Source organism: Haemorhous mexicanus, chromosome 8, assembly GCF_027477595.1.
Source record: "Haemorhous mexicanus isolate bHaeMex1 chromosome 8, bHaeMex1.pri, whole genome shotgun sequence".
Classification (NCBI taxonomy): Eukaryota; Metazoa; Chordata; class Aves; order Passeriformes; family Fringillidae; genus Haemorhous; species Haemorhous mexicanus.
Window position 1 is genome coordinate 23,003,645 of NC_082348.1, and position 26,640 is coordinate 23,030,284.

The 26,640-nt window shown below is 40.1% G+C and overlaps 1 protein-coding gene across 4 annotated transcripts in view; it reads right to left on the reverse strand.

Annotated features, from left to right (window-relative positions):
• The window catches only part of SESTD1 (SEC14 and spectrin domain containing 1), a 50,731-nt gene extending 36,677 nt beyond the window's left edge, over nucleotides 1-14,054 (reverse strand). The window contains exons 1-4 of one of the 4 annotated variants that reach the window (XM_059853198.1): nucleotides 13,897-14,054; nucleotides 10,874-10,932; nucleotides 10,119-10,221; nucleotides 1,978-2,057 (exon numbers count right to left, since the gene is read on the reverse strand). In XM_059853198.1, coding sequence (XP_059709181.1) covers nucleotides 1,978-2,032 — 55 coding nt within the window. In that variant the 5' untranslated portion in view covers nucleotides 2,033-2,057; nucleotides 10,119-10,221; nucleotides 10,874-10,932; nucleotides 13,897-14,054. Of the gene's footprint in view, nucleotides 1-1,977; nucleotides 2,058-10,118; nucleotides 10,222-10,873; nucleotides 10,933-13,612; nucleotides 13,706-13,896 lie in introns of those variants that run through there. The other 3 variants (XM_059853199.1, XM_059853200.1, XM_059853201.1) reach the window with 3 other exon arrangements.
• Between the last annotated feature and the right edge of the window lie 12,586 nt (nucleotides 14,055-26,640).

The window sequence follows — 26,640 nt, forward strand, 5'->3', positions numbered from 1 at the left end:
AACACACTTTCTAATAACTGTATTTCTAAACTGAAGAACTGAAGAGTGGTGCTGTAGGAGAAAGGACAAATGGACAGATGTTTCCAGCAGAAACAATCTACAGCAACAGTTATTTACAGACTGTCCACCCTTCTGTTTCTGAATGGCAAAAAGCCTGAAAACTGGAGTGAGGAAGCAGAGAAAAAGTAAAAATGCTTGGATTTAAAAAGCATTTGCTGAACTGACTGAACAAAGCACAACCCAAATCCCAGAAATATAATCTCTTGACATTTCACAAAAAGACCAGAATAATTATCTAAATTATTATTTCATGACAAGTCATCTTGTGTAACAACTGACAGGTTTTTCCTCCAGCTTGTAAACACTGCTAAGGAAAGCAATTGAGAGCATTAAAAAAAAAGAATTTTTTTTAGTTCATTTTGCACCAAAGTGGTTGTTCAAGGCTTTTTGTTGACTTAGGAGCTTGCCTTTTCTTCTGTGCTATGTGTAATGACTTATCAGCATGAAAACTACACCAAGCCATGGATTTCCATTAGAAACCACTGTTTTGCTTCCAGAAAAAGGCAGGATCAACATTATTTATACCAATTTAACTCAAAAATGACAACAGACTTCAGCACATAAACACTGCAGGACTTTGCTAAAATACTATTTTTCTGAATATATGTTTTTAGTCATTAATGAAACTACTATGAAACTATACAGAGTAAAATTGATGTAAAGAGACATGATGAACTGATCTGTATCTGTCAAGTTACTTTACTTAAACTGGAGAATGCTAAAAAATCCTTCTGCATCAAGCTTCACCATTCATTAAATTAAAGCACCCATTAATACTAACCAATTCCAAAATGATCAAACCTACTTAGACATAGATAGGCCCAAAATGGTTCCTAGCATTTAAAATGCCACTCAATAAATTACTTTCCACTAAAAATGTCTGCATTTCCAAACAGATCAGGCAGCTTGAATAGCAATTTGAAAATGCACTCTAGTTAATGAGAATATCCCCTTGCAATATAATGCTGAACAACTTCTACACATCTGCTGTTACTGTGGAAGAACTGTCCCAGGCTTTAATGTGAGCTGAGGTTTAGGGATTTGGTTGTTTGTTTTTAAAAAGGAATTGTTAGATTTGCAATTGCTGGAGACAGTGGGCAAATTTAAAGCAAAATAAATTCCATTAACTCAAAGAGCAAGTTTCACTTCTCAGGCTAAACTAGACTGGCTAAAAACATAAACTAAAATAGACTAAGCCAGAAGAATATTTACGGCAACACTTGTCAGTTTTTCAAGTTGACAAGTGTTCTGTAAGCTACCTACTGACACTAGATCAGACAAACACCAAGAACTAACACAGCTAAACAGCAGTGAAACCAGCAAGGGATTGTCATTCACCATTTGAAGCATTTCCTTTTTTTTTTTTTTTTTTAATTTTTTTCTGGCAGAGGGAGGAGAAAAAGTTATCTTCAAGATAAGATTCAGGAAATTTTAATAAATACTGGGATAATTACAGCTTTCCCTGAATTAATTGGCAACAATCAAACTGTTGCAATGCATGGCTAACTCTGCTCCCATGTGTTTCTATGCTAGAGACAAGACAGGTGAAAAGAAAAATTTTCTACAGAAAATCCTGAAAATATTCACTCTGTTTTTCCAAAACCAAAAAAACAAAAAGCCAAAGCATCAAGGATTATTTTTGGATGCATATTAAATCACCAGCCTCTTACATATAGTCTGAAACTTCTTGAAAATTTTGCAGGTTGAGCTACAGGCTACAGCAAAACCAAGTCCTAAACACCAACACCAACAGCTTGGCTACTAGATAAAGGGTTCCAGAGATTCTTTTGGAATATGACAAAGCACTAACCAACAACACATTTTTGTTAAATACATCCAGCAAATACAAATAACCAACTTAAATATCCCATCCAAATTATGCAGGGGGGAATCAGATGAGGAAAACTGAAAGTGTACCTGAAAGAAATGCCAATTTTTTCTTCAGAATGGGTAATATTACTGACGCTTCCATTCTACTTCAGATACTTTTCTCAGCTCTGAAACACAAGAAGTTGAAGTTGTCAGGCATGGGAAATCAGTTACAGTGTTTCACAGTGTTACACTTCAGGATTCTTCTGAAGGAAGAACAGAACACTGTAACCAAAATCTAAAATACTGTAAAAACTTAAGAAAAAACATCATTGTAGGCATTATTCATACAAACATTTAATTAAAGATTTCTTTTCCCTCACTGGGGGGGACAAACAGCCCAAAAAAACCAAAGCAGAATCTCAACCAAGGACAACAAGATAATTTATATAAAATTATTTATTTATATAAATTATGATATAACTTACATAAATCCCGTTTCCCAACCCTAATACACTACAATCAATTTTCAGGTAGGTCATCTGTTTGCTCATTCAGATGTAAAAGAAGTGCAAATAAGACTGTGTTTTTGCACAGTCTGTCTGGTATTACCAAGAACATAATAATTACCTAAATTTGTTCTGCTACATTTCTGTCAGGACACTGCCATTACCCTGCCATTAGCAGGGCTTCAGTGGAAAAAAAAACATCCAACAGCCTGAATAACTACCTCCTACCTATAATCCATGCCCAGAAATGCTCCTGCTTCTCTTGCCTCCTCTTCCCCTCATGCAATTTTTATTGCCCTGTGAACTGCAATTCACCATGATGAAGCTTTTTTGCCTCCCTGACAAATCCACAGGATGCCTGAACTGCAACCTCCTCTTCCAGCCAACACAAAGTAGGAACTGGCCTCTGCTTGTAACTTTCTGAGGTCCTGCTTCCACAGATCAATCCATGTAATTAAAAAATCTAATTCTGCTCAGAAATACTCAATTCAAGATATGTGCCAATATCAGTCAAAATAAAACCAGATCAAAATCGATTTTTTTTTTTCATTCCAGGCCCAGGGCTTCAGGCTGCAACCTGGAATTCTCCCTCTGGATATTTCAGAATGCACACAAAGTGAACTTTTTTTCCTAGCATGGGGGAAATTAACTGAATAAAAACTATAAACTGTTTAGGAAAAAAAAAAAAGAAAACACAAAAAATCCAGAGAAATCCAAATAGCCTGAGGTAAAACAGTTATTCCTTTTCATGTTAAAACAATGAGCTTCATAACAAACAAAAAAAGAACTATCATATTATTATAAAAAATAAAAAACCTTTCAACAGCTTTTTACTGCCTCTTCCTCTTCCAACGTGCAATGTGTGACAATGTTCATTCTCACCTCTTATTCCAAAGTCTTCATATTGAAGGGCAATTTTTGCCAATTCTATGGAATTCACACTTCAGGTATTACAGAAGGAAACAAACAACTTTTAGTTCTCTCAGGAAACTGAGTCCCCTGACAGCCTGCACTTTGAACAACTGCTCCAAAAGGCACCCTATTAAAGCTTCCTGTATGCTTTGGACAAAGATTTGCAGTTATTTGTTGCATAAACCACAAAATTCAAGAATTATACAGGCAGTCATTTTTATCTCTCAAACAACTCTGTGGAAGCTTTTTAACTTCAGCACTTCTCTTTATTTTCCTTTTTTCAAGACATGGAACATATACCTGAATGATTTTTCCCCCTCCTCCCCAGGTTACATTTCCAAATTATTACACATGCCTCTTTATTATAATCAATGAAGGAAGTTCAAACCTCCACACACTTCATAATCTTGGTACTTTCACACAGGAACAAAAGTCTGCAGCAGCTTACTGACTCCAGGGAACGTGTTTCTCTGCTGCTCTGAAAAGACCTATTTATTTAACATGAAAGCATCGCTTGGCTTTCTGCCACAGCAGTGGCACTGTCCATGGATCAAAATAGTTCTTTTATTCAGTGTTTCCTGGAACCAAAGGAAGCATTCTGTTCAGAGTGGAGGGAGGTGAGTCAGAGCAGTTAGAACAACTGCTGGTAATTCCAAACACCTAGCCTTTGTTCCATAAACTCCTGAAGTGTACAATTACCTCTCTTCTGTGAGAGCTTTGATAGGTTTCATCTGGAAGAAAACTCTCACCAGAGCAGGTTATCAGAACATACCAGAAAAAAAAAGAAAATCTTCAGTTTAAAAAAGAGGCTTGGCATCCTTCTCTATTTTTGATGTCGAAAGAGTCTCCAGATGAATTAAACAAAATGTCTTTTTTTAATATTGGAAAGTGAAACCATTTCAAGAAAGCTGGCATCTACTTTTCAACAGGAGCTACTAAAGGTGTTTTGAAAAGGTACACTGCTTTGCACCTTTGCAATGTATTTAGACCTACAAAATATATGCAAAGTCTTCAATTTGATGGAGGAAGACAAAATGACAGGCTCTTAAAATTTTTCATCAAGCTCTCAACATAGCATGAGGAAAGAGCGACTTATTGCTCAATATTTTACCATTACTTAGGTGAAAGAAACAGATTCAGTGTCTATTAATCAATAAAAAACCCATTTGGTTTCATTAAACACAGAAAAGCTACTGAAGAAAAACAAAAGCACTGAAGAGAACAGATTTCACAAGTGGTAAGTAAAGTACTTCAGGAAGCTGCATTTTATCACTTCCAAATCAAAAGACAGAACTTTCATATGCTGAAATTTTACAAATATTAAACAAATAAAGAGGTTATTTTGTTTGCTGAATTTCAGAAACAATATAGAGTGCTGTGTGCCCACCTAGAACCTACTTTGCCATCATACCATAAAATACCATGTGTCAAACTGCAGAACTTGTAGTTCTTTTATTTAACATGTTTCCTGGACACATTCAATACACTTTGAATTGAATGAACTTCACTGAACTTGTTTAAAATGACACAGGCTTCCAGGTTATTAAATCAACATAGTAATGTCAGTCTCCAACAATGTATTCCTTCTTTTGAAGATTTCCTCAAGAAGGGGGCAACACTAAATTCGCATAATATTTGTATTTAAAACCTAAATCTTTGAAAGGCATTCCAGAGAAATAGAAAACTCTTCCAATCCCTTTAACAAACAGAAACTAATACTATTTGTGGAGAAAATTATCTTGCATACAAACATGTATACATTAAGGACAGACTGGGAAATAGTAAACAAAGAGTTCAAAAAAATTACAGAACAGGTAAAAGTTGCAAAACAATATTTCAGGTGGCACTCCAATGTGAAATCAAATCACAATTTAGTAGGCTGCATCCTCCATCATTTCTAGACTTGGGAATGACTGCTAATTACAATGTTTTACTCCACACATCTAAAATTTTGGAAGTTCTTCCAACAACAAAAACTAAACAAAAACAAACAATGCCCCACAACAAACAAAAATACAAAAAAACCCCCACAACCAAAAAAAAAAAACCCCAGCCAAAAATCAAAAGAACTCACACACAATAAATAGTATGTGTAATTCACCAAAGTGCCAAATTTCTGATGAAAGCAAAGTTTTGCCTGCGTTTTGTGCTATCCATCTTCACTGCCACTGAATTAAAAAATTAAAGGAGAACCAGTGTCCAGACACTGTTTAAAGCCATTGTAAAACTCTATTAAGGACAAGGGAAGAGGGACAGGTTGACTGGACAAGCAGAACTAAGATGTCAGAGAGAAGTTCTCCTGCAAGTAACAGGTGTTTTCTTTCTAAGCAACCTGGCAGAAACCACTGCTCCAAAACATTAACAATCAGAACAAATTCAGGCTTCATGAGAATTAATATGAACATGTTTATTCATGTCTGTTAGACCTGAAATCTTAAATACTCTCAATATATGGTGCAAGGTCTTGAGATGGGTTACTCTGCACATGAGCATCTGTTGCAAGATTCAAAGAACCTGTTCTCTCTTCACTCCTTTAGCATGTATCTCACAGGAGCATGAAGCTGGTCTGTTAAGCACAGGACTACAAGTAAGAAAAAAAGAATCTGGTTTCCATTCTCTGTTCTGCTATGAAATATACATATGGCTTTCAGCAAGTCATTTATCCTCTTTTAGCCTCCATTCAGTTTCTCCATTTAATTCTCTTTTTACAAGAGTATTGTGATGTTTAATTCATTAATGTTTTTGAAGACTTGAGGGATTAGAAGGAGCTCCACAAATCTGCCTATAAATAACCAAGGAGCAGATGGGCAGCTAGGTTCAAAACTGTAGCAGCTTGCAAGTCCAGGCACAAACAATAGCACAAATAACAATAGACATTCTGAAGTACCAAAGGAAAAAAAGCCTCAAATCATGTAGAATGAAAACACTTTTTCTTTTAGATCAACTTTTGAATTGCAGACCTTCAAAATCAACATCTTCATTCTCTGTAGCCAGCACGCAGGCTTTTTTGGATGGTGACTTCAACCCACAAACCATTACCCTCTCTTTCCCTGAATCAGCTTAAAAGTAGTTCATCTGTTCCACACAGAAATAAAATTCACATGTAAAAGACAGGGAGAAAGCTGAGTATCACAATTATCTATGCAGATTATTATTTCACCTTCCTTTAAAGCTACATTAAAGGATGTCATCTCTCCCACAGCAAAGCTGTACAAAGAGAGACTACAAACGAAGGTGTCTCCAGGGCTGATGCCCCAGGGTAATTTGAGAAGCATAAACCTGCCCCAAAAATAGAAAAAGGCTGTGAATATTTATTAGTTAATGCTGTCTTCAATTAAAAGCACCTGGAACTCAGCTATTCAGCTGGACAGTTGCAAAATAACAATAAAACCTGACAGAGGAACATCAGCTCACATATGCAAATGCAGTGTTTGGTTTTTACTCCTTAAGATATTATGAGCACACTAATAAATATTTAACATTAGAACCCTCATGAGAAAAGGTAACTTCAGATATTTAAGGAATATCAAATTTTTTGCTTTTTTCAACCACTTCTGCATTTTTCACTTTTTTATTATCAGTAAAAATTATCCAGAAAAAGTCACAGAAGTTTTATACTGTGTCTGAAGCTGTACACAAAAAAAAATATTCCTGATCTTCTTTAACCTTCTAATTCACACTAAAGAAGCCAGAAAATAAAAACCACAGAGTGATTTGCATGTAAGCTGCTTTAAAGCAACATGCAACCACTCAGTGCCATTTCCATTGCACATGTACTGTTAGCACCCTAACTCAGCAACTTGCCATGGCAGTTCAAAGAACACACCGAAAATGTGCTCTGACTTGGGTTAAAACTGAGGTAAACAGCATGCTAGACCATGATTCAAAAGCACATTGTCACAGCCACAACAAATTTAAGCTTGGAAAAATTCCAATTCCACTCCATTTTCATCTGATGGTTCAAATCTTAACTTGTCTTCTAACTAAAGTTAATAATAGAATTCAAAAGAACTGTCTGTTCACTACTTCCTCTATTTAACCCATCTTCCATATTCATTTCCCACCCTTTTTCAATCCCTCAACATTCTGTGAAAAGTGAAATAAAAAGACAAGCAACAAAAGGAAGCGATGAGCAATATAATGAATAGCAAACCAGCCAATGGAGAACAGGTGAGTAAGAGGTTATGCCATCTGAGAAGAAGAAGTCATTGTGTGTCTGACTTCTAACTTTGATCACAGTCAGCTATTCATTTCACACAAAGGCAGAGCTTTTCCTCAGACTTCAAGCAAGTGCCAGAGGGGGAAAAAAGGAAGAGTACCAAGCACAGAAACAATGCAACTCAGGATGCACAATAACACCTGCATGTACAGCTGTGAGACAATACCAACACCTCATTCTTTCCACAGAACAGGGTCAGCCACAGGGTCCTGTGCAGCAAGGAGCACTTCTGCTCTCAGAGAACAGCCCTCCTTGGACTCACTGGCCACGTTCAGAGAGCAAACCTGCCCAACCCAAGGGAACACATGCACACATGCAAAACGATGCTGCAACACGGGACATCAAAGGTGTCAGCTTGCTGGAGTTTTCAACCCTTTCCAGCCTCAGTCCAAGCCACACACAAGGTCTGTGCTGAGTTATAGCAGTTTTCAGGCCTCTTTAACCTAGAATACCAGAGAAAATAAGCCACAGGTTTTGGATGCATCTCTATATTCCCTTTCGTGCAACATTCCTGCCACATCTTTGCACTCTCACATACTGTGAGAGACACCGTTTACCTTCCTGAAGAACCCTACAGCTTGCCCACCAGCATCAGAAGACCAATCTACCTCACACCCTCCTTCCCTTACAACAGGCAGGCAAACCAGCAGAAGCTGCATCATCATCTCTACAGTCTCATCTCACTTAACACTATCAAGTAACCACAGAATACAAAAAATGATTCAAGTTGAGAGGCTGCTTCTTCCACCACTTTCTACATATCAATATATCAATTGAAATGCTATGTTCAAAGCATAGCCAAGACATTTTCTCTCCCTCGTTACACTGTGCTAAAACTCATTAAAATGAAATTCTAATTTTTAGGTTTTAAAATTTTCCATAGTCAGAAGTCACATGGGAATTGTACAGAATCACATGGATTGCAATTTCTACCACAGAAATACTTCATGAGGTTAGGGGGAAGAAAAATAACCCACAGACAGTAAAATAAAACTACATAGTCCTCTCCTAGCTCCCTCTTCTTAAAAAAACCCAGACAAACACAAACCCCACCCCAACAAACAAAACAAAACCAACATACAAACAAATACCTTATGACCAGTTCTTTAAGGAACTGTCCAAAACCAGTTTGTGATGAGAGATCAGAAAGCTCCTATGCCTTCAGTAGCTCATAAAATGAACTAGGACAATGGGTGGAATGAGACTGGACAATCCAGGCCATGGGCAGCCAAGCCAAAAGACAAACAGCTGTACTGATGAGTGCAACTGCTGGCAGCCTGGGACAAATAAAAAACACTTTCCTCTGGGGTGCAAGATTAGAACTTCTTGTTCTTTTTGCAACACTTATATAAGAAAACAATCTACCACTTCATAACAATACACATATTTGGCTTGGTTACAATTGCATGTGGCTCAGGGCCCCAGGACTCAATTCCCAGCTCAGCACAGTGACACTCCACGGAGTGGAAGCAAAAAGAAATGCTCCCCTACACTGAAAGACATCTTGTGCAGCAGACACAAAAGCAGTCATTGTTTTGGAGTGGAGGAAACTGACCAAAACAAGATAATAAGGAAGAAGGGGCTAATAAAAAGTCCGTTTACAAATCCCTAAAGCTCTGGGTTTGCCACCTGACCAAAAAGTTACCAGCTCGAGTATGATTTTGTGCAGATCTTGAAACACCCTGAACAATTTCCTCTGCCTTAAAAAAATAAAAATTAAAAAATTACTGTTGTGTCCTCACTGCTCAATACACAAAGTATCCATGGTAAGAGTAATAATAAAAATCCCTTCAATAAGAAATAAATAACTTGAAAATTTTGCTAATGTTAATCAAACCTGAAAGTACAAGAGACTGGAATATTCCAGATCTGGTAAATAAATACTTTATTTACTTATTTCAGAAATCCATTATATCACTGCTCTACAAAGCAAAAATAATTATCTAAGATGTCCTTAAATTAGTAGGTACAGGAGAAATAAATCTTAACTTTCATGGATGCCTTCAGGTTTTGTACTCAGATTAAAAATTCTGAACATTTCAACTGCAAATCACAAATTAAATCAGCCACAGCAACCACCTGCAGTAATCACAAGACCTCTCCCTCTCTCCTACCCCCTCAAAATAAAACATGCACCCTTCCACTACCAACAAATAAATCAATAAACCAATACATAAATGGTCACATGCTACAGAGAAAATAAAATCAAGCTCTCTAAGCTGCTGCCTGGAACATCCTGCATAGATGCAACACTCATACATGAATGATACTCTTATAAGTGAGAATGCAAAATGAAAGAATTAGCAAACAGAACACCAGCAGAAAGAAAACAGCCAACCTGCACTGAGGTCTCAGGTTCAGCCATAGATATCATTCAGTGACCAAAACATCAAGCTAACATCAAACCCATTTATCTTATTCTTGGAACACATTTTTGCTTTGGCCTTATTTGGTCTGGTCAACACTTATCCTTCATGATACCTCACTAAGAGCACATCTCAAATACAGCTCTGCCAGCATCATAGGAAGTGATCTTGGCTCTGAATTCTCATGTACTTACTACATCTATCTCCCTTGAATTATTGTTTCTGCAAAGCCCTAAGTCATACCTTCATCTCCTCTTAACTATTGTAATTTCCTTCTTAATGGGTTCTTTATGTCCCAGCATTCCAAACTTCAGCTTGTCCAAAATGCAGCAGTTCATCTTCTCACCTGGAAACAGGAAAACAACACTCCAGATTGATTTTCACTTGCTTCCTTGTTGAGTTTAGCATCTGCTGTAAGGTTATCCTCACTTCAAAAATCTCTCACTCTTATTTAGTCTGAAGAGCAAAAAGCTTTGCCAACACATTTTTCTACTTGCTCAATCAAGGCTCCCAAGTCTCTCATTTATCTTCCAGCACAAGCTTATCAACACCATCAGAGCAGCAATTACCTTGATGCTATGAAAACTTCTTTCCTTACTCTCACCCACTACCACAGAACCCTCTTAAAAGTAGAATTCCCTTATCTCCAGTCTTAAGCTTAAACCCCCTCTAACACATCTGATCCACTCCTCTCTTTGTGAGACACAGGAACACAAGCTGCACTGTGAGCTGCACGGCCAAACAACGTAATTTAACTTTAATATCAGTTTATGTTAGAGCACCTTTTAAAGACTTTTTAGGAGTCACAAAATGAAAACAAAGTAAAGCAGGTAAGTTAAAGAAGGCATGAAGTTAAAGCCTAAGTAAGTTTCTACAAAACCAACTGCAAAGATGCTGCTCTAGGCAGTATATTCGTCAGTATCAAAGCTTCATAAGAACCAAATGTAATGCATGAAAACTATAAAGATTTATTTTTGGAAGAGACCTATCTTACTTACCATTGGTACTGGAATGCAAAACTGCTAGGGTTACAAGTTTGAGCTCCAGATCCCGGGTTCTGCAAATTTAAATAAAAAAGTGTTTGACCATATTTTTTGATTTTGCTACTCAATCTAAAACTTTATTTCCTTGGAGATTGAAAACAAGAGTTTCTTAAAGAGCTATATGATAGGGGAGTCAACATTTCTGTTGTATATTCGCAAACACTAGTAAGCAAGGCATTTCAGTTTAGTGGGACAGCAGGAATCCTGCACTTTCTACCAAAACATATGGTAGACATCAACATTGTTTATAGTTAGCAGGCAATGCTCCTGAGGCAGCACCGGAAGCAGTGGGAAAGTAACAAGAACCAGAATCCCTGTAGCATGCTTTCAATCAGAGGGAACCTACACAAAGTTTTAGGCTAAACTGAAAATAAAACAGTGTTAGTAGATGTCTTGTAAAGAGGAAGAAGGTACTTCTACAAAGGTACTCACTGCTATAAAATTTTCAAAGGCAAAGTATAACTTGAGTAAGAAAATATAAATAGTCTCTCTTTGTATTAGAAGATGTGGAATTAACATATAACCAGCAAACATTAGACCTTTGCAAATGTTATAAGACTTGCACAAAACCTTGTAACTTGATCAAATTCCACCCATGAAATGAAACCCAACAACAAAAAAACAGAAGCTCAAATTATTGCATTCTGTGTAAAAGGCAAAGTCAAGATGACAAACACACTTCATTGGTTTCACAGTAATTCTGATACATCAGTTATTACAATAATCTAACTCACAGTAAATTTTAAATTAAAAATGCCCTCCTATTAATGGAAATTTTCTAGTCAGCCTCAAAAAGATGGAAGAGAAGGCAAGAGGACACACCTATAGATTGGGAACAAAAATACAAACAGAGACTGCTTAAGTACATTCACACTGGAAATCCTACACCATCATTTCCAGGGTAGGCTCTGCCTACTTGATCAGAAGCTGCCTATTGAAGGTGTTCTGTATTTCCCCACCGATTATCACTGGGGAATAAAGATGTTCCTCTTTATTCCTAAAGATTCTTGACAGTTAGGTAGCACTGTAATAAAGTCCCTACAGAAATTCCTCTGGTTTCCCTTCCTACTACCACTCTCAAGCAACAGCCAACTGAAACTGAGCTAAATTCACCTGACTCCTTTATTTTGTTGACAGATAATGACTGAACTACGTGAATTTCTCTTGTTTACATAAGCTTAACTGAGAAATTTGAATCCATAGCCAATTTAAAATTACAGCCTACAAAATTAAAAATACATACATTTGATTATTTAAATTGTACTTCTAGTAAAACTGATGTTACTGATCAATTAAACTTCAAACAAAATATCATCTATTAGTAAACTACTCCAGGAAAAACAGTCAGCTGAGACGATTTTACAGCACTCCTCAAGCAGCAATCAATGTCATAAAGAATTGTGCAAAATCCGAAAATCCACCCCTAATACCACGTTGCAATTACTCTTAGTTTTGGTGGAAGATTTTCACGGAATCAAAGGATTATTAAGTTGGAAGGGACCTCTGGAGATCATCTATTTGAATGGTTCTAATGGAACCCTACTTGGACACATTCCTGTGTACCCGTTGGTGGTGACCCAGCCTAGGCAGGGGGTTTGATGTCTCCAGAGAGGGAGACTCCACAATCTCCCTGAGAAGCCTGCTCCAGTGCTCTACCTTGCTGCTTTTCTCCTGAAAGAGCAAGACACGACCAGCACCTCAGCAAGCTGCAGGCCTCTCTTCAGCTCTATTCTGTAGTCCCCCTTTTCTCTCTTCAGTTCCTGCTTGGTACCGACAATGGCATTAGGACTATAAATACTCACACTCAAATAAAGGAGAATCCTTATTAGCACAGTAATTAATAACTATCAGTAATCCTAGAATGTAGTAACAGTATTCATTATTTACTAAACACCGAATCTTAGCAGGCGATGTCACGGAAGGGAGAAAAGGAGGAAAAGCCCAGTACATCCTCATCACAGTGAATTTTAATGCAGGAACAAAATCAAGATCCAATTGTGAGGACACTGCAGACACTGCAATACTAAAAATGGAGAGGACCAATATTTCCTTTGGGATGCAGAAAGATGAGAGAGCAACAGACAAAAGCATCTATTAATACATATCCACAGAAACCTCATCAATTGTGCTCATTATACAACTTCCAAAAAGTCAAAAAAATAAAGAACCACTCTCCCCTAATTGTTTCCACTCTTGCTTCCATACACTCGTTCAAATTCTTTAGCAAAAACAGTCGCCTTAGTGCATTGCCTTCGTACAACTGCCTGGCTAAAAAGCTCTGTCAGAGAGTAGCAAAGGACACTGCAATTATGGGGGAGAGGACAAAACTGCTGGACAATAGACGTGTGAAAAATCAAAGAATGGGTAACCACAGCTATGAGCAACCACGTCTTCAGCAGTGAATCAGCTTCCCGACCAGGCAGCACTTCCAGAAACCCAGGAGCGCCCGACGCCGCGGCAGTGACACGGCCGTGACTCGTCCCCAGCCCGCCGGCCGGACCGGCGGCCACGCACCGCCGAAATCCCCGCCGGGAGCCAACTCCCGCCCCAACCCCTCTCCTTCCTTGCGGGGCCTGCCGCGACACCCGCGGCGGCGCCCGCACAAAGGCAAAAATTCCGTCGGCGGCGGCCACTCGGGAGCCCCCCTGGGAAGCCCCCCCGCCGCCACCGCGGCGGCACGAACAATGCCCGAACCTGTTGCACGGGTTCCCCCGGGCCGCACCGACCCGCCGTGCTCCGGCTCGCACCGCGGGGCAGCGAGCGGGACGAGCTCGCAGCCGGGGCTGCTCTGCAGCACGGCCCCGCCGCCGCCGCCCGGGAGAGCCGGAGCCGCGGCCGCACGGCGGAGCGGAGCGGAGCGCCCCGCGGGGCCGGCACCGCCGCCGCCGCCGCCCGGGAACAAAGCGCGGCCAGGCCGCAGGGCCTGCGCCGCCCTCCGCGGGGCCGGGGCCGAGCCGCTCCGGAGCGCGGGTACTCACCCGATGCGGCGCTGCGGGTGCCCGGGCTGGGAGGACGCGGGGCGGAGCCGGGACCCGCCCGCTCCGGCCGGGCTGCCGTGGCCAACCTCGGCCGCCTCGCACCGCCTCGCTAGCCCGCCGGCAGCCCCTGGGGACGGGGGCGGCTCCGACCCCTCCTCCGTCGGCAAGGAGACGGCGAGCGCCGGGCGCTGGCGGGCCCGCCCCGCTCCGCTGCCCTCGCTCGGCGCCGCCCCCGGGCGCGGAGCCGCGGTACCGCCCGCCCGCCCGGCGCGGAGCCGCCGCGGCCGCTCGCCCCGAGCCGCCCCGCCCCGGCCCGGCCCGCCGGGACACAATGCGGCCGTGCCCAGCGCTGCGCCCGCAGGCCGCGGCCCCGCCCGACACGGGCCCCCGCAGCTACGGACGGCCGTGAAAAATACCCAGCGTGGGACAAGCGGCAGTCTGTCCGACTGCGGAGTTTGCGGCGCTGGCAGCCGCGCTAAGATAACAGTGCTGTCGCTCTGCTCTGTGCAGAGACGCGCCGTGCGTGCTGAATGCGAGCCCAGAGGCTCCCAGGTGAACGCTGCGAGTGCCTCAGGCAGGTGTCGGCTGCACCCAGGGCCGTTCAACACCAACGTTTCAGCACCTACAGTATCGCAGAATATCCTGAGTATATCATAGAATACCCTGAGTGGGAAGAGACCTACGAAGATCACTTAGTCCAATTCAGCACTGACATGTATTTTGTTTTCCGATGGCAGATAACCCATTGTCTGTCTTCACTCCTGGATAAACACCCTAAAACTCTGTCATGCCAAGATTAAAATAGTAGAAGCAAAAATGCAGCGAGAAATTCGTGAAGAAAGCTGGCTGGGACACTTGCTTTACATTCCTAACCACTCTAGGACAGATTGGAGTCTTGAATCTCCTAGCTGAATACATCATTAGGTGACCTAATGGCTCTTTGAAAAATTGGCTTCTGCAAACTCTACTTTAACCATAATTTTGCTCCTGGTTTTTCCAGAGCAGTTGAATATAATTTACTGAATCTCATTCAGAGTATGAAAGCTGGCTCACAGAAGCTGCAACTGCTTTGTTTCTTCCCTCAAAACAAGAGTTTGCAGAACCACTTTTGTTCACCACCTTTTCTGGTTGCTGTCCAGTCAACATCTGCTGCAGCCATCGTCCTCACCATCACCATCGGGGCACGCCTGTGGTTCTGAGCTCATCCCTGGCCCACAAAGCTGTCCCTCTCTAAGCAACACCATCCACTGGACATGTACAAACTAAAGAGAGTGTCATTCAGATTTTCAGATGAGGCCTGTCAGCCAAGGCCTGCCAGCCTTGAGAACATACCTTCTCTGTTGGGCCTTTCTTTTCTGGAAGAATACTTAAAACAGAGGCAGCAAAGAAAGAGGAAGGGCAAAATTACTTCCTTCACAACCTGTAGAGATAAGCAGAGATAAATTATCTTCATCAGCTTCCCAACAAAAGTAATTGCTGTACAGAAACAAATAAATTATTTTTGCTTTATTAAAAGAGGAAAACTTTAGCAATATTTTAAGTGTGTTCATTAATGATTTAAGAATGTGCCAGATAGAACTTCTAGATCACTCTTCTACATTTATGCTTATTGCATACTTGAGGGCAAAAGTTAAGGTAATAGAAGCTTTCACTATTCTTCAATATTTACTTGAGATCCCTCAGGTTGTATCTTTGTAATCTCTGACTGAAGGACAAGTAGTGATTCAGAACACTAGGGAAGTGACCCAACACATGTGAAAGCTCAGTGGGAATGGCTGACATACATCTTTAAAAAGAACAAGACAAACATCAACAAAGGAAAAACTACAGCTGATTGTCACACATTAATTTCTCTTTCTTATTTCACATATCTAAGATCCTCCACAGTGCAGTTATTACACTCTGTAATATTATCTGTATGCAGGTATTACACTTTGACATTCCTATCACATAGCCTATACTATAAATTGGGTGGTTTTGCTTTGCCTTGTAGATCTCAAATTTTCAATACACATGAACTCATTAATACTAATAAACTTTCTTGTGGTTACTTTTGGGAGACGAGAAGAGTGGAAGAGAGAGAAGAGGAGGGAGAGGGAAAGGAATTCAGGCCAAAAGGACATAAACCCTATTTCTCCATTTTTCTGGTGCTAACTGGAGTCTTTTCTCAAGGACAGAACAAGGCTTCTCCTGCAGAGGAGAGACAGAATTCTTGCAGTGCCTTCCATAAGAGAGAAATACCCAAAAGTCACTCATTTGTACTCTGGTTGGAGATATGCTAGTTCAGATATAAAGGTATTGCAACAGTTTTCTGACTGTTGTTTTCCATGCATACTCTTCTGAATGAGTTGCCAGTACAGAATCTGACATAATTAATTTTTTAAGGTCATGCCATCAGTTTAGAGTTGTAGTTAATTGCCTTTTCCATGCAAACTGCCAGTAGGAAGAAATCAGAGTATCAAGGATCCATTTGATTAAAATGACCCTTAATATATGGTGTTATTCTCCAGCAGCTGTGCCAGATTAACTCAAATACAAATGAAAGCAAATGGGCTGAAAACATCCTGAGCTTTGGGCACTGTGCTGCATGCCAGCACAACAGAGCCTTTGTTACAAGGCAGAGCAGTGCTCTCACAACAGTTACTGCTTCCAGCTTCAATCGTTGCACTTCTAGAAAAATCAGCCTTCAAAGAAAAACAAACAAAAGCCCCATACACTTCTACTGGACACCAACTCATGGTGGCCCTGGTCACACAAATGTGACACTGGCCATCCTGTGCAGCACCCCACAGGCCTGTAATGCACCTTTCCTCTTGCTCCACTTGCCCCCGGGCAAGGGAGGTGCTGCAAAGCACAGCTTTGCACCTGGTGGGATGGAAATCCTCCACCTGGAGTGATTTACCTTGCTTGCTATTTGCTTCCACGTCTCCCTGCAAGAGATAGGCAATAATTTTACTTATAGCACAAAAATGAATGTGAGCAGTTAAGTTAATGTCAGCCAGCAGTATCGAGTGTATTGGCAAGAGATGTAACTTACAGAGCAGACCAGTTCATAAAAGGTATATACTGAAAATAAGCAGAGAACTATATGCAGTGGGGTAGGTATAGGCTGGCAGCAAAGAATTGTAAATAAAAGCTGTGGAATGTTTTCCATATGGAGCTTTTTGATCGTGACAAGATGGTATCATCATACTCACAGGTAAGGACGGGCACGTACTACTTTAAAACCTTATGTATTTGTCATACAGCCAGATTCATGTTGGAAAAACAGTGGGAAAAGCCCCTTCTATGAGGATAAACAGTATCAGGAGGTTTGGAAAGTGAAAGTGACAGAAAAATACGAGCATTCAGTGCACGCTCAAAACATCACAAAGAAACAAACAAAACAAAAGATCTGCGGAATTCAGTACCGGAGCTACCATTCCTGAAGGTAAGCCACGTTCACCTATTAGCATTGAGATTTGAAACGCCCCTTTAAACACAAAAACTAGGTTTTAATCCCGAACTGAGGAGTGATTGTTTCTTCTGAAACAATTACAACAAAGCCTTAAATTGTGCTCTTAATAGAATTTGAAACTCGAGTCCCAAATAACCCAAACCCATGGGATCTTGTTTACTGACTAACACAGGCTGAAAGCCTGGCACTCTGTGTAGGCAGCACTAGCAGAAGGATCTGTGTTTTATTGTTCTTATCAGAGGGCGTGTAAAACAATATTTTAAAAGCTTCATCATGATTTTGAAGTTCTTCGGTTCAATTATATATAAAAAAGATAAACCCTTCACGGTTCAATTATATATAAAAAAGATAAACCCTTCATTTTATAAAGGGATGAATGACATGCCTGTAGTGAGATACGGCAGCATGCAACTTTGCAAGATTCTGAAGAATCTGGAGTGTTTTGTGGGTTTTTTTTCATGTGCTTCTTAATGCTCAGGTAAAAACAATAAAGCATCCCCCGATCTCATCATGTCCTTCCAAGTACTAGAGGCTGTTGGATTGTGCTTCCTGCAGCAAACTCAGCAGTGACTTTGTTACTTTCTTTAGTTACTTTTTATTTTCTGTGAAATACAGTCTTCATAACTTGATCTTGTATAAAATAAAATAGAAGCCTGAAGGCTGCATTTCCTGAGAAATATTTAAAAGGAAGCAAGGCTATCTGTGCTTAGTATTTCTTAAATATGAAATTTACATATTTTCCTTACAAATTTATTTCATCTTGCTAAGGGAAAATGGTTTATGGCTGGCAGTAGACCCTGAGCATTTTTGATACAAGGGGGAATGCCTTCCTTTCTGCACAGCACCTAAGAGAACAAGAAAGTTGCTTCTCACGTCCCTCCCCTGTGGCCACAGACATGACCTGGGATACAAGGGCAGGGATCTCGATCCTGTAGCTCCAGTCAGAAGGTGCACAGCAGCAGAATGGAGATGGGCAGGTCTCAGGTGCTTGTGCCATACCACTGAGCAGGTTTGGTGGGATGTCTGCAGCATACTCTGCCTCCTAAGGCTCAATCTGGTCAGGGATTACTGCTGGTGCTTGCTGAAGAAGAGCTGTACTAGTTATCATGTGAGCATACTAGTTATCATGTGAGGCATAGCAGATGTGAGAAGACATGACTCTGAAATACTAACTGTAGAAGTAAAACAGAGAGAGAGCTGATAGTCAATGACTCCTCTACAAAGCATCTAATATTCCCCTGGAACCATATTTGCTCCATTTGTAGCTCCATGATGCTACAAAGTTGATTTATCCAGCGCTTCCATCAAAGGAAATATTAATCAAAATCTAGCTCCATGATGCTTTCTTCTGCTTGCACCACAAAAAAGGAAAGAACAGGGATTTTTCTAATGAGACTCGATGACCCTGCAGCTGCCTTGCTCTTCAGCCATGGAGTGTATTAGCACTGCAGAGACAGCCACACTCAGTACCACCACCATTTTTGTTTACATTAGATTTACATTTCATTTCCAGCTTCAAAATTAACTACTAGCAAAATGTTCACAGCGTAAAAGAGGTTAGATGGCAATGTTGGCCAGGGATTGAGAATTGGGTGTCCTGTACTGTAGCTGTTACTTTGTGTGGTCTTAGAAAAGGGGAAGACAAAGGCAGCTTTACAATTTTTGTGTGCATTATTGTGTGATTCTAAGTCTTAGCACAGTTCTGACATGTTTCTAATCCACATAAGTGTTTTGAAATCCCACTGATTGATCCTTGTTTTGTTGTTTTCTTGCATAGTTCACAAGCAGTTTGTAAAATTCTTCCTGTATCTCTGTTTTCTGCACAATTGTGGGCAATCAGGCTGCAATAGTTACCTTAGTCATGGAGGTGTCACACATTACAGACAGGTTGTTAAAGTCATTCAGGCCACCTTGAGAATGAAGTTCAATTTAAATGGAATTTGAGTAATACTGTCTAATCCAAAGTGCTGATAATTTTCCAGTCTGAGGCAAGTATTTCTTGAGCATGTCATCTTTAGAGTATTTGGTGTTATACAATAACTGAAATTTGGATGTAACTGCTGAGTACTAAATTAGGTACTTGGCACTTTGTCTTCTAGTGCATGAGCATAATTTCAGAACAGCTCATACTGAGAGAGAAAAAAATAGGGCAGAGATTAGTAAAATCATGCAACAACTTTTACTTAATAAGGTAATACTGAAAACCTTTGATAAAAACAAATATTGTTAAAGAATATTATCATATACTGAGTTACTCCGCATAAAATTTTGCAAAATGTGGAAATTTACATTTCTATATGTAAAAAAAAAAAAAAACCTTTCCCCTAGAGATTCATAGCAAATTTTATTTCAGCAAATGATCCTTTCTAAAGAAAAGATAGTTAAAATCCCTCATATTCTTCCCATGTACCAGCAAGCAGATTGAAAACTCAATGTACTATGAATGAAACTCTCAGTTTTCTTTATCCTGACATAGCAGCAAATTGTCCTGATGAACCTTCCTTCTTAAAATTCACGAGCATGCTAAGCTTATGCAGTCCAAACCAGTATGTTCTGAAGCCTTCTTTAGGATAAGCAGGCCCCAGATGTTTTCACTGGCTGGCCACCCACGAGCCCTCACAGCACAGGAGGAGGTCCCTACGCCTGCTGGTTGCTGTCACCAGTGCTAGTGCCCTCTCTTCCATAAAACTTCCTCAGCACCCTCTCTAGCTGGAGACCTTTTTTGGACTCAGACTTGCTGGCCTGCTTAGTGCCTGGAGTCTTCCCTGCAGTGTTGTGCCACGAGGGAAGCAAGCAGCCTGCTCAGCTTTGCCTCCTGCTAACAGCAGAAACTTCATTACCCATTTCTCTGTTTAGGTTTCCTCCTACCAAGCACACTCTGGGTTTACTCAAAGGGCTCTCCATGCACCCATTCTGCCTACCCGTGCCTCTGCTGGTCCATGTCTCTCCAAACAGGCTCTCCTCCATGGGGGGCCAGCTCAGACAGACTTTGATGAGCCCTAACTTCACTTTCACCTGCCCTTCTTACCACGGCCTTTTGTTATGCATTTTCATTTGTGCTGCCACATAGTGAGCTAGGCTGGAGAAATAAATAAAATCAAAACCAGCTTCTTTTCCTCCTTACAAAGTTGATTTATCCAGCACTTCCATCAAAGGAAATATTCATCAAAATCTAGCCTGAGTTAACAAGTAAATCCCTCCTGTTAAGTCATAAATGCCCTTCCCTCACAGTACTCAATTGGTCCATTGTGCCTTTCCTGGTATCAATCCTTCTCTTCAAACATTTTCCTGCTGTCTGGCAAATTTGATTAACCAAGGTTTTCTAATCTGCTGCTGTGCCATTCCTCAAATGGCTTCACCCTGATGTGACAGCAAAGTTCAGGGGTCCTCCAACATTCCAGTTTTTGAACATGCCAGCCTCTGTCAGAATGTGGCAGGTTACACCTATGCTGTGATTTGCTTTAGTAACACAGAAATGTTTGACACCAAGGAGAATTTTTCAGTTGCACAAACATTACCTGGAAGTTATGCACAACTCCTTCCAGCATTCTTTTTAATTTTCAACCCACTGTAAGAAATTAGACCATTTTTGCTAGAACAGGAAGAAAAGTCTTTTCATAATTCCTGTTTCAGTCCTGCTGAGCCTCATCAGTACAATTAGTGCTCGTGTTTCAAGTTGACTGCTCATGTATATGAAGTTGCTTTTTTCAGTAAAATATCTGCAGAAACAGACATACTTTTTGCACCAGAGTGCAAATCTTGTATAGGTTGCCTCCGGTGACAAGGAGCCCTGTTCATCTCAAATATTTCTGTAGCTCCACTGGCAGTTTTGAACTTTAGCTCACCTATAAACCATATAAGTATGCAAATGATATGAGACTTAAAAGCAGATTTCCATTTATCAGCAGTCTTTTGGAACAGCACAATGAGCTGAATGAAAGATGAGGCAAACCAACAAACCTGTCTTGGGATACCTCTGTTCTGTGAAGTGTCCATTTGAGTCCAGACCCAAGCTGTTCTAACCAAAGGCAGTTTACTTCCCAGAGCCAGTGTGTAGGATCCCTCTCAGATGACAACAGAAAATGTGTGGCATTTCTCTGCCTCTCACAGGGAGCAGGACACGGATATGCAGTTTGGAACACTCGCTGCAGTTAATCTGCAGCAAAGCAAAACAGTAAACAAATAAAACCCCAAGCATTTTTGTGTTGTACTTGGTAAATAAAACATTGTATTTGAGTTTAATCCAGATTATGCCTTAAAATTTCCCCCCTTGAATAAATGTAAAATTTTTCTCTTCTGCATATTAACTGATACCTTTATTTTTATCAGTGGCCACCATGCATTTTTTCAATTACTTTTTTAGGCTTTCCTGGCAGAGCATGGCTCCCAAAATTGTTAATAAACTACAGTATCCTGAGTGCTGACTCACTATACAATCTTTTAAAAATATAATCTCCATTTCTAATTTCAGGTTTAAATACGAAAGGATAGATTTTTCTCACCACTTCACAAAAATCTATTTAAGACTCTCCGTTAAAAGAATTGGAAATAAATTTCATAAAATATGCAAAATATTTACCGTTTGTTGTAGTAAAAGGATTGCACTTTTTAATAAGATCATATTCTCATTTTCATTATTATATTAACAATAAACACCACCAAAAAAAAATATATATATATATAATAGTTATAACCAAGTTACATCCAATCATAAGGAAACTAAACAACCTAATAGAAGCATTTTATTTTGACATAATTAAATCAATAAAGCAGCTCTGTTTATTGGTAATGAAAACAGGATGTGCATAGTTATATTCCAAATAATTATAATGTAAAAATCATACATTTTTTAACTCTAGCTACAAAACAGTACATGCACTTTCTTGCCAACAAATTTCACATCTTTTTTGCTCTAGAGGGGAATTATTTCATAGTGCTTTTGAAAGCTTAGACATCTGTATGTCATTCCAGCAAAAAAATCACTTTCTTTTTATTGATCTAGAGGTTTTCAGTTGCTGAGGAAAAGTAGGAGGCTGCAAAAATGTTAGCACAGGAGGAAAGGGAAACAGCAATTATGGCCACATTATTTGTGAACTGCACAATAAAATAAGGCTGGTGTTGGTTCAAGTTCCATTAAAATAGCTGTAAATGAAAGTACTGCACAAGTGTACTGAAGATTTTGTTTATTTGGGTTGTTTCAAATGTGAAATAAAAAATAAATAGCTTTACAGCAGGAAAACTGCAGTGGTAGAAGCCTGTGCACAGGAGAGAGGAAGGTGTGCTAACCAGCTTCATATCCTATTCTCAGATCCCTGATAGAGCAGCCAAGTGCTAATCCTTTCCTGTGCAGCAGAGGAAGATATCACTTTCAATCTGACCATCAATATGAGAAGTGTAATGACAATTCAGAGCTGGTGCTGATAATTACAAAGCTAGAGGGACTGATTCATGAGGAAATGGCATTGATTGAAATTTGCATTTAGAGGACTTTGTCGGAGAGGATCACAGTGCTGTGCTGGTGTTAGACCAACATTTTCAAAAGCAAGTATGAAGGGGCTGCTGTGCTCCTGGGGCCTCTGGTAGTCAGCAGATTTTCTGAGCAGGTGTTCAACAAAGCCAAAGCCTCCTGAACACCCTTGTGCTAAATACTCTGGGAGGAAGTGGTGAGGATTTAGTTGAAGCACCAGACACATTACTTTTATTTGTAAAAACGCTCAGGCAGCCACTTCACTTTGTTTCCATCCAGGTGCCTCTGATTTAAACAGCTCAAAGGCATAAATAAAGTGACAGGAGTGAAGGGTCATTAGAATTGTATAGACACTCCTGACAGTTCAGCAGACTGTGTACTTGGAACCTCTAACAGAAAAAAACAAAACAAAACAAGCTCTCTGCCACTACTTCCCCTGAAACCTCAGGAATAAAAGAAAGTGAGTGAATATGAATGGCACTATCATATTTGAAAGAATGCAGAAAGAAAGAAGTGGCTAGTGAGATGCTGGATGAAACTGAAATTGGGAATTGCAATTCAAAGGGCAGTTCTAGCTGTCAAGTCACATTCACCACCAGAAGCACTACCAAGGTGGCAAGAATATTGTGGACAGGGGAGCTGCAGGTATGTGATTAGATAAAAGGTATATCCACACTCTCAAAATGGTGAGTGAAAGTCACTGTGAACTTTCCATGATTTTACCAAAAACTGCCTGGAAGACAAACGTTTACCCAAAGGATGAATTTGAGAAGGACCTGAAAAAACAAATCATTTAGGGATCAGCCAGGCTTCTGACAGATTTATGCTGCACATTGATGCTCTCTTGGTTTCTCCCACCTCCACCAGCAAATACCTCCTGTTCTTCCCCTTGTTACACAGAGCTGCAGGAGAAATGTTAAGGTTGTGGTGAGTGGAGAATGAATGGAAATGTCTGGAACAAAGGGCAGGAGAGGACATAAGGGTCAGCACGTTGTTGGAAGCCAGATTAGGGGTTCATCAGGATGGCAGCAGACTGCGCAGTTTTCAACCCAAGTTAGGAGACAAAGGAGAGTGAGTAAATCCCAATGACTCACGGAGCTGGGACGGGATGGAGGGACTGAGGACTGTCAGCTCCTAAATGGTATATAAAAGACAGATCCAAAACCAGCACATGGTGCTCACTGAGAAGACTGGAGAAACTGAAGAAAAGCTCAGCATGCAAATGCAAACCAGCTCAGCTAACAGAAGAAAGGAAATAATATCTGCCATAAAAATAGAAAGGTATTGTAGAGCCTTTCCATTGTTTTCCATGGATTATTCTGTGGAATAACTAATTTGTATTAATGAAATGAAGGCATTGCAAAGCACTATGAGATAACCTTGGGGAAGGAGAGCTCAGCCTCAGCACACAAGTACTCCTTTGCAGTGAGATGGATCTTTATGCCCTAACACAGGGCCAAAGGCAGCTGACTTGGGAATAAGCACATAAAAAGGACAATGCTGCTGCTGCTGCTAGTAATTATAGTTTGCTTTTATTTTGAAGCAGATGCATATAGGTCATTGCTTTGGTGAAATACATACTTCAGTAATAATTTTCAAATCTCTCAGGTTCTCATAATTTAACCATTGTTAATTATTTAGCAATTATGCTGATGAAAGGTTAAAAATTATTGCAGAGGCATTTCTTCAGTCAGGGAAAGGAGAAATGGTTTAAAATTAAATCCTTGCAGTTGCTGCTAAATGGTAATGACATGCTATTTTTGTATCACTGGAAGTAACAGTTGATCACTTAGAAGCTTCAACATTGGAAAGTGTCTAGAAAAGTATGGTGAGCTAAATAACAGACAAGCATTTCCACTGAAAGATTAGTACATGGCAGAGGCCTACAGAAATACAATTTGCAAATTGATATCTGGATGATCACTGAAAAACAACAACATGAGGTTTATATGTTGGGGCTGAAGCATACAGTAGGCAGAGACTACAGATAGGAGTGGATTTTTTAACACTTAACACTTACCTTTCTAAGAAAGAACAAGGTATATTTTCAGGCATTACTAATGCAGCAAGTCATACATATTTAAATGAAAAATAAAAATAAGTTATGTCAATAGTAGGTGTAGTATCTTTTAAAAATCATACCTGAACTAGTTAGTTCTGTTAAACTGCAGATTTCTTTCTTCTATTTTGTGAAATTTAGCATAGTGTAAGGACTGTAACTACCATGTCCTATCAGTTATTTCAGATTGCCAAAATGAAAATTAAATCTATTTAATTTCTCCCACAAACAACAGCTAGTATCCAGGGTTCACAGAAAAGACTACAGTTCATGATTCCTTCCCCTCTTTAAAGGAAAGTCAGAACAAATGAGCCAAGCCTTATGGCTCAAAATTAATAACTCCAGAACATCTCAGAGCAATAGCAAGAGAGCATCTCAAAGCCATCAGAGATCCCTGTGAAGAATATCCTGCCAAGCACCCACACTTAGAATGAGGAAGGTGCATTACAAGCAGCTTTACCAATTGCATTCCCGACCCCAGAGGAAAGTAGAGGGGAGGAATGTAGCCTGCTCACACAAATGGATCTCAATTTGCCAATCACTTCTGGTGCCTCATTTTAGACACAAAATCTCCACTGAAAGATAAGCCCCTCTTTTGAGTATGGCAGGTGCACGTAGTAGTTTCAGGTGAGGTTCTTACATTATTTATCTTTTAATTATTTAATTTATCTTTTTTAACAAATGCCTATGTTAGAAGGCATTTTCCAAACAAACTAGCAGTACTTGCTGTGGTCTTCAAGGGTGAGGCAACAGACCTAAAATGACCCCCATTTGTAGGAGCATGGAAATTAATGGAGCTATATTTCAAGGAAAAATAAGCCCAGACCTCTGTTATCTTAAGCTTGGTATCCACGTGTCTCTGAAGGTCCCTATGAAATTAGCACTGCTGGAAATCAGGAGAGCCTTCAATGGAGTCAGTAAGGAAATCCTCCTCCCCACACTCCTCAGAGCTATGTTGGAGCAGATCTAAAGTATCCTCTCAGCCCCAAATTACTGTCTAAACACAAACTGCCTGTCAGCACTCTGGAAAAGGTGCTATGAGCTGTGAGTGGCTTTTAATCTACTTTTCTCTCCCCACACACTCTATCCAAACATTTTCTATTTGTCTCATAACACATAAAGCTTGACTGCCTTCACAGCATAGAGTGGGGCTGAACTATTCTAAATGCCCACAGGACTTCAATTATTCTCCTTGCTCTTCTGCAGTGATTAATGCTTTAGAAAGCTCAGTTGCCCTGGGATGGCTGGAGCAAATACCCAAATGTCTGCAGGCAGCTGTAAGCAAGGGCAGGAGCAGAATCACTAAAGCTCTGCTGACTGCAGTGCCCAATCAATAATCCATGGCAAAAGCATCACAATCTATACAGCATACCATAGGGCTGACAGTGGTATTGCTAGCAGAGGGATCCCTTAATGCAAATCCAGCTCTGGAAAAATCAGAATATTTGGAGGTTTGCTTTTCTAAGCACCTACTTGGTATCCACACAGTAGAAATTTGAAAGGGAATTTGTTGGGTGCAATAATTTGGACTGCTCCAGCTCCATAAAACTGGAAGGAAAACTTTACTTGAAAATTAACATGATTATAAATGTTGATGTCATTAAAAGAATTAAAAATATACATAAGATTTTCACATAGCTTTTTACTCCTACAGGAGTAAAATCATATGTGCCAGAACACTTGTTAAACTGTATCTGCTAAACAAAAATATGAATTACAGAGATGTAGGTATTTTGCAAGAATCCTTCAGACTCATATATT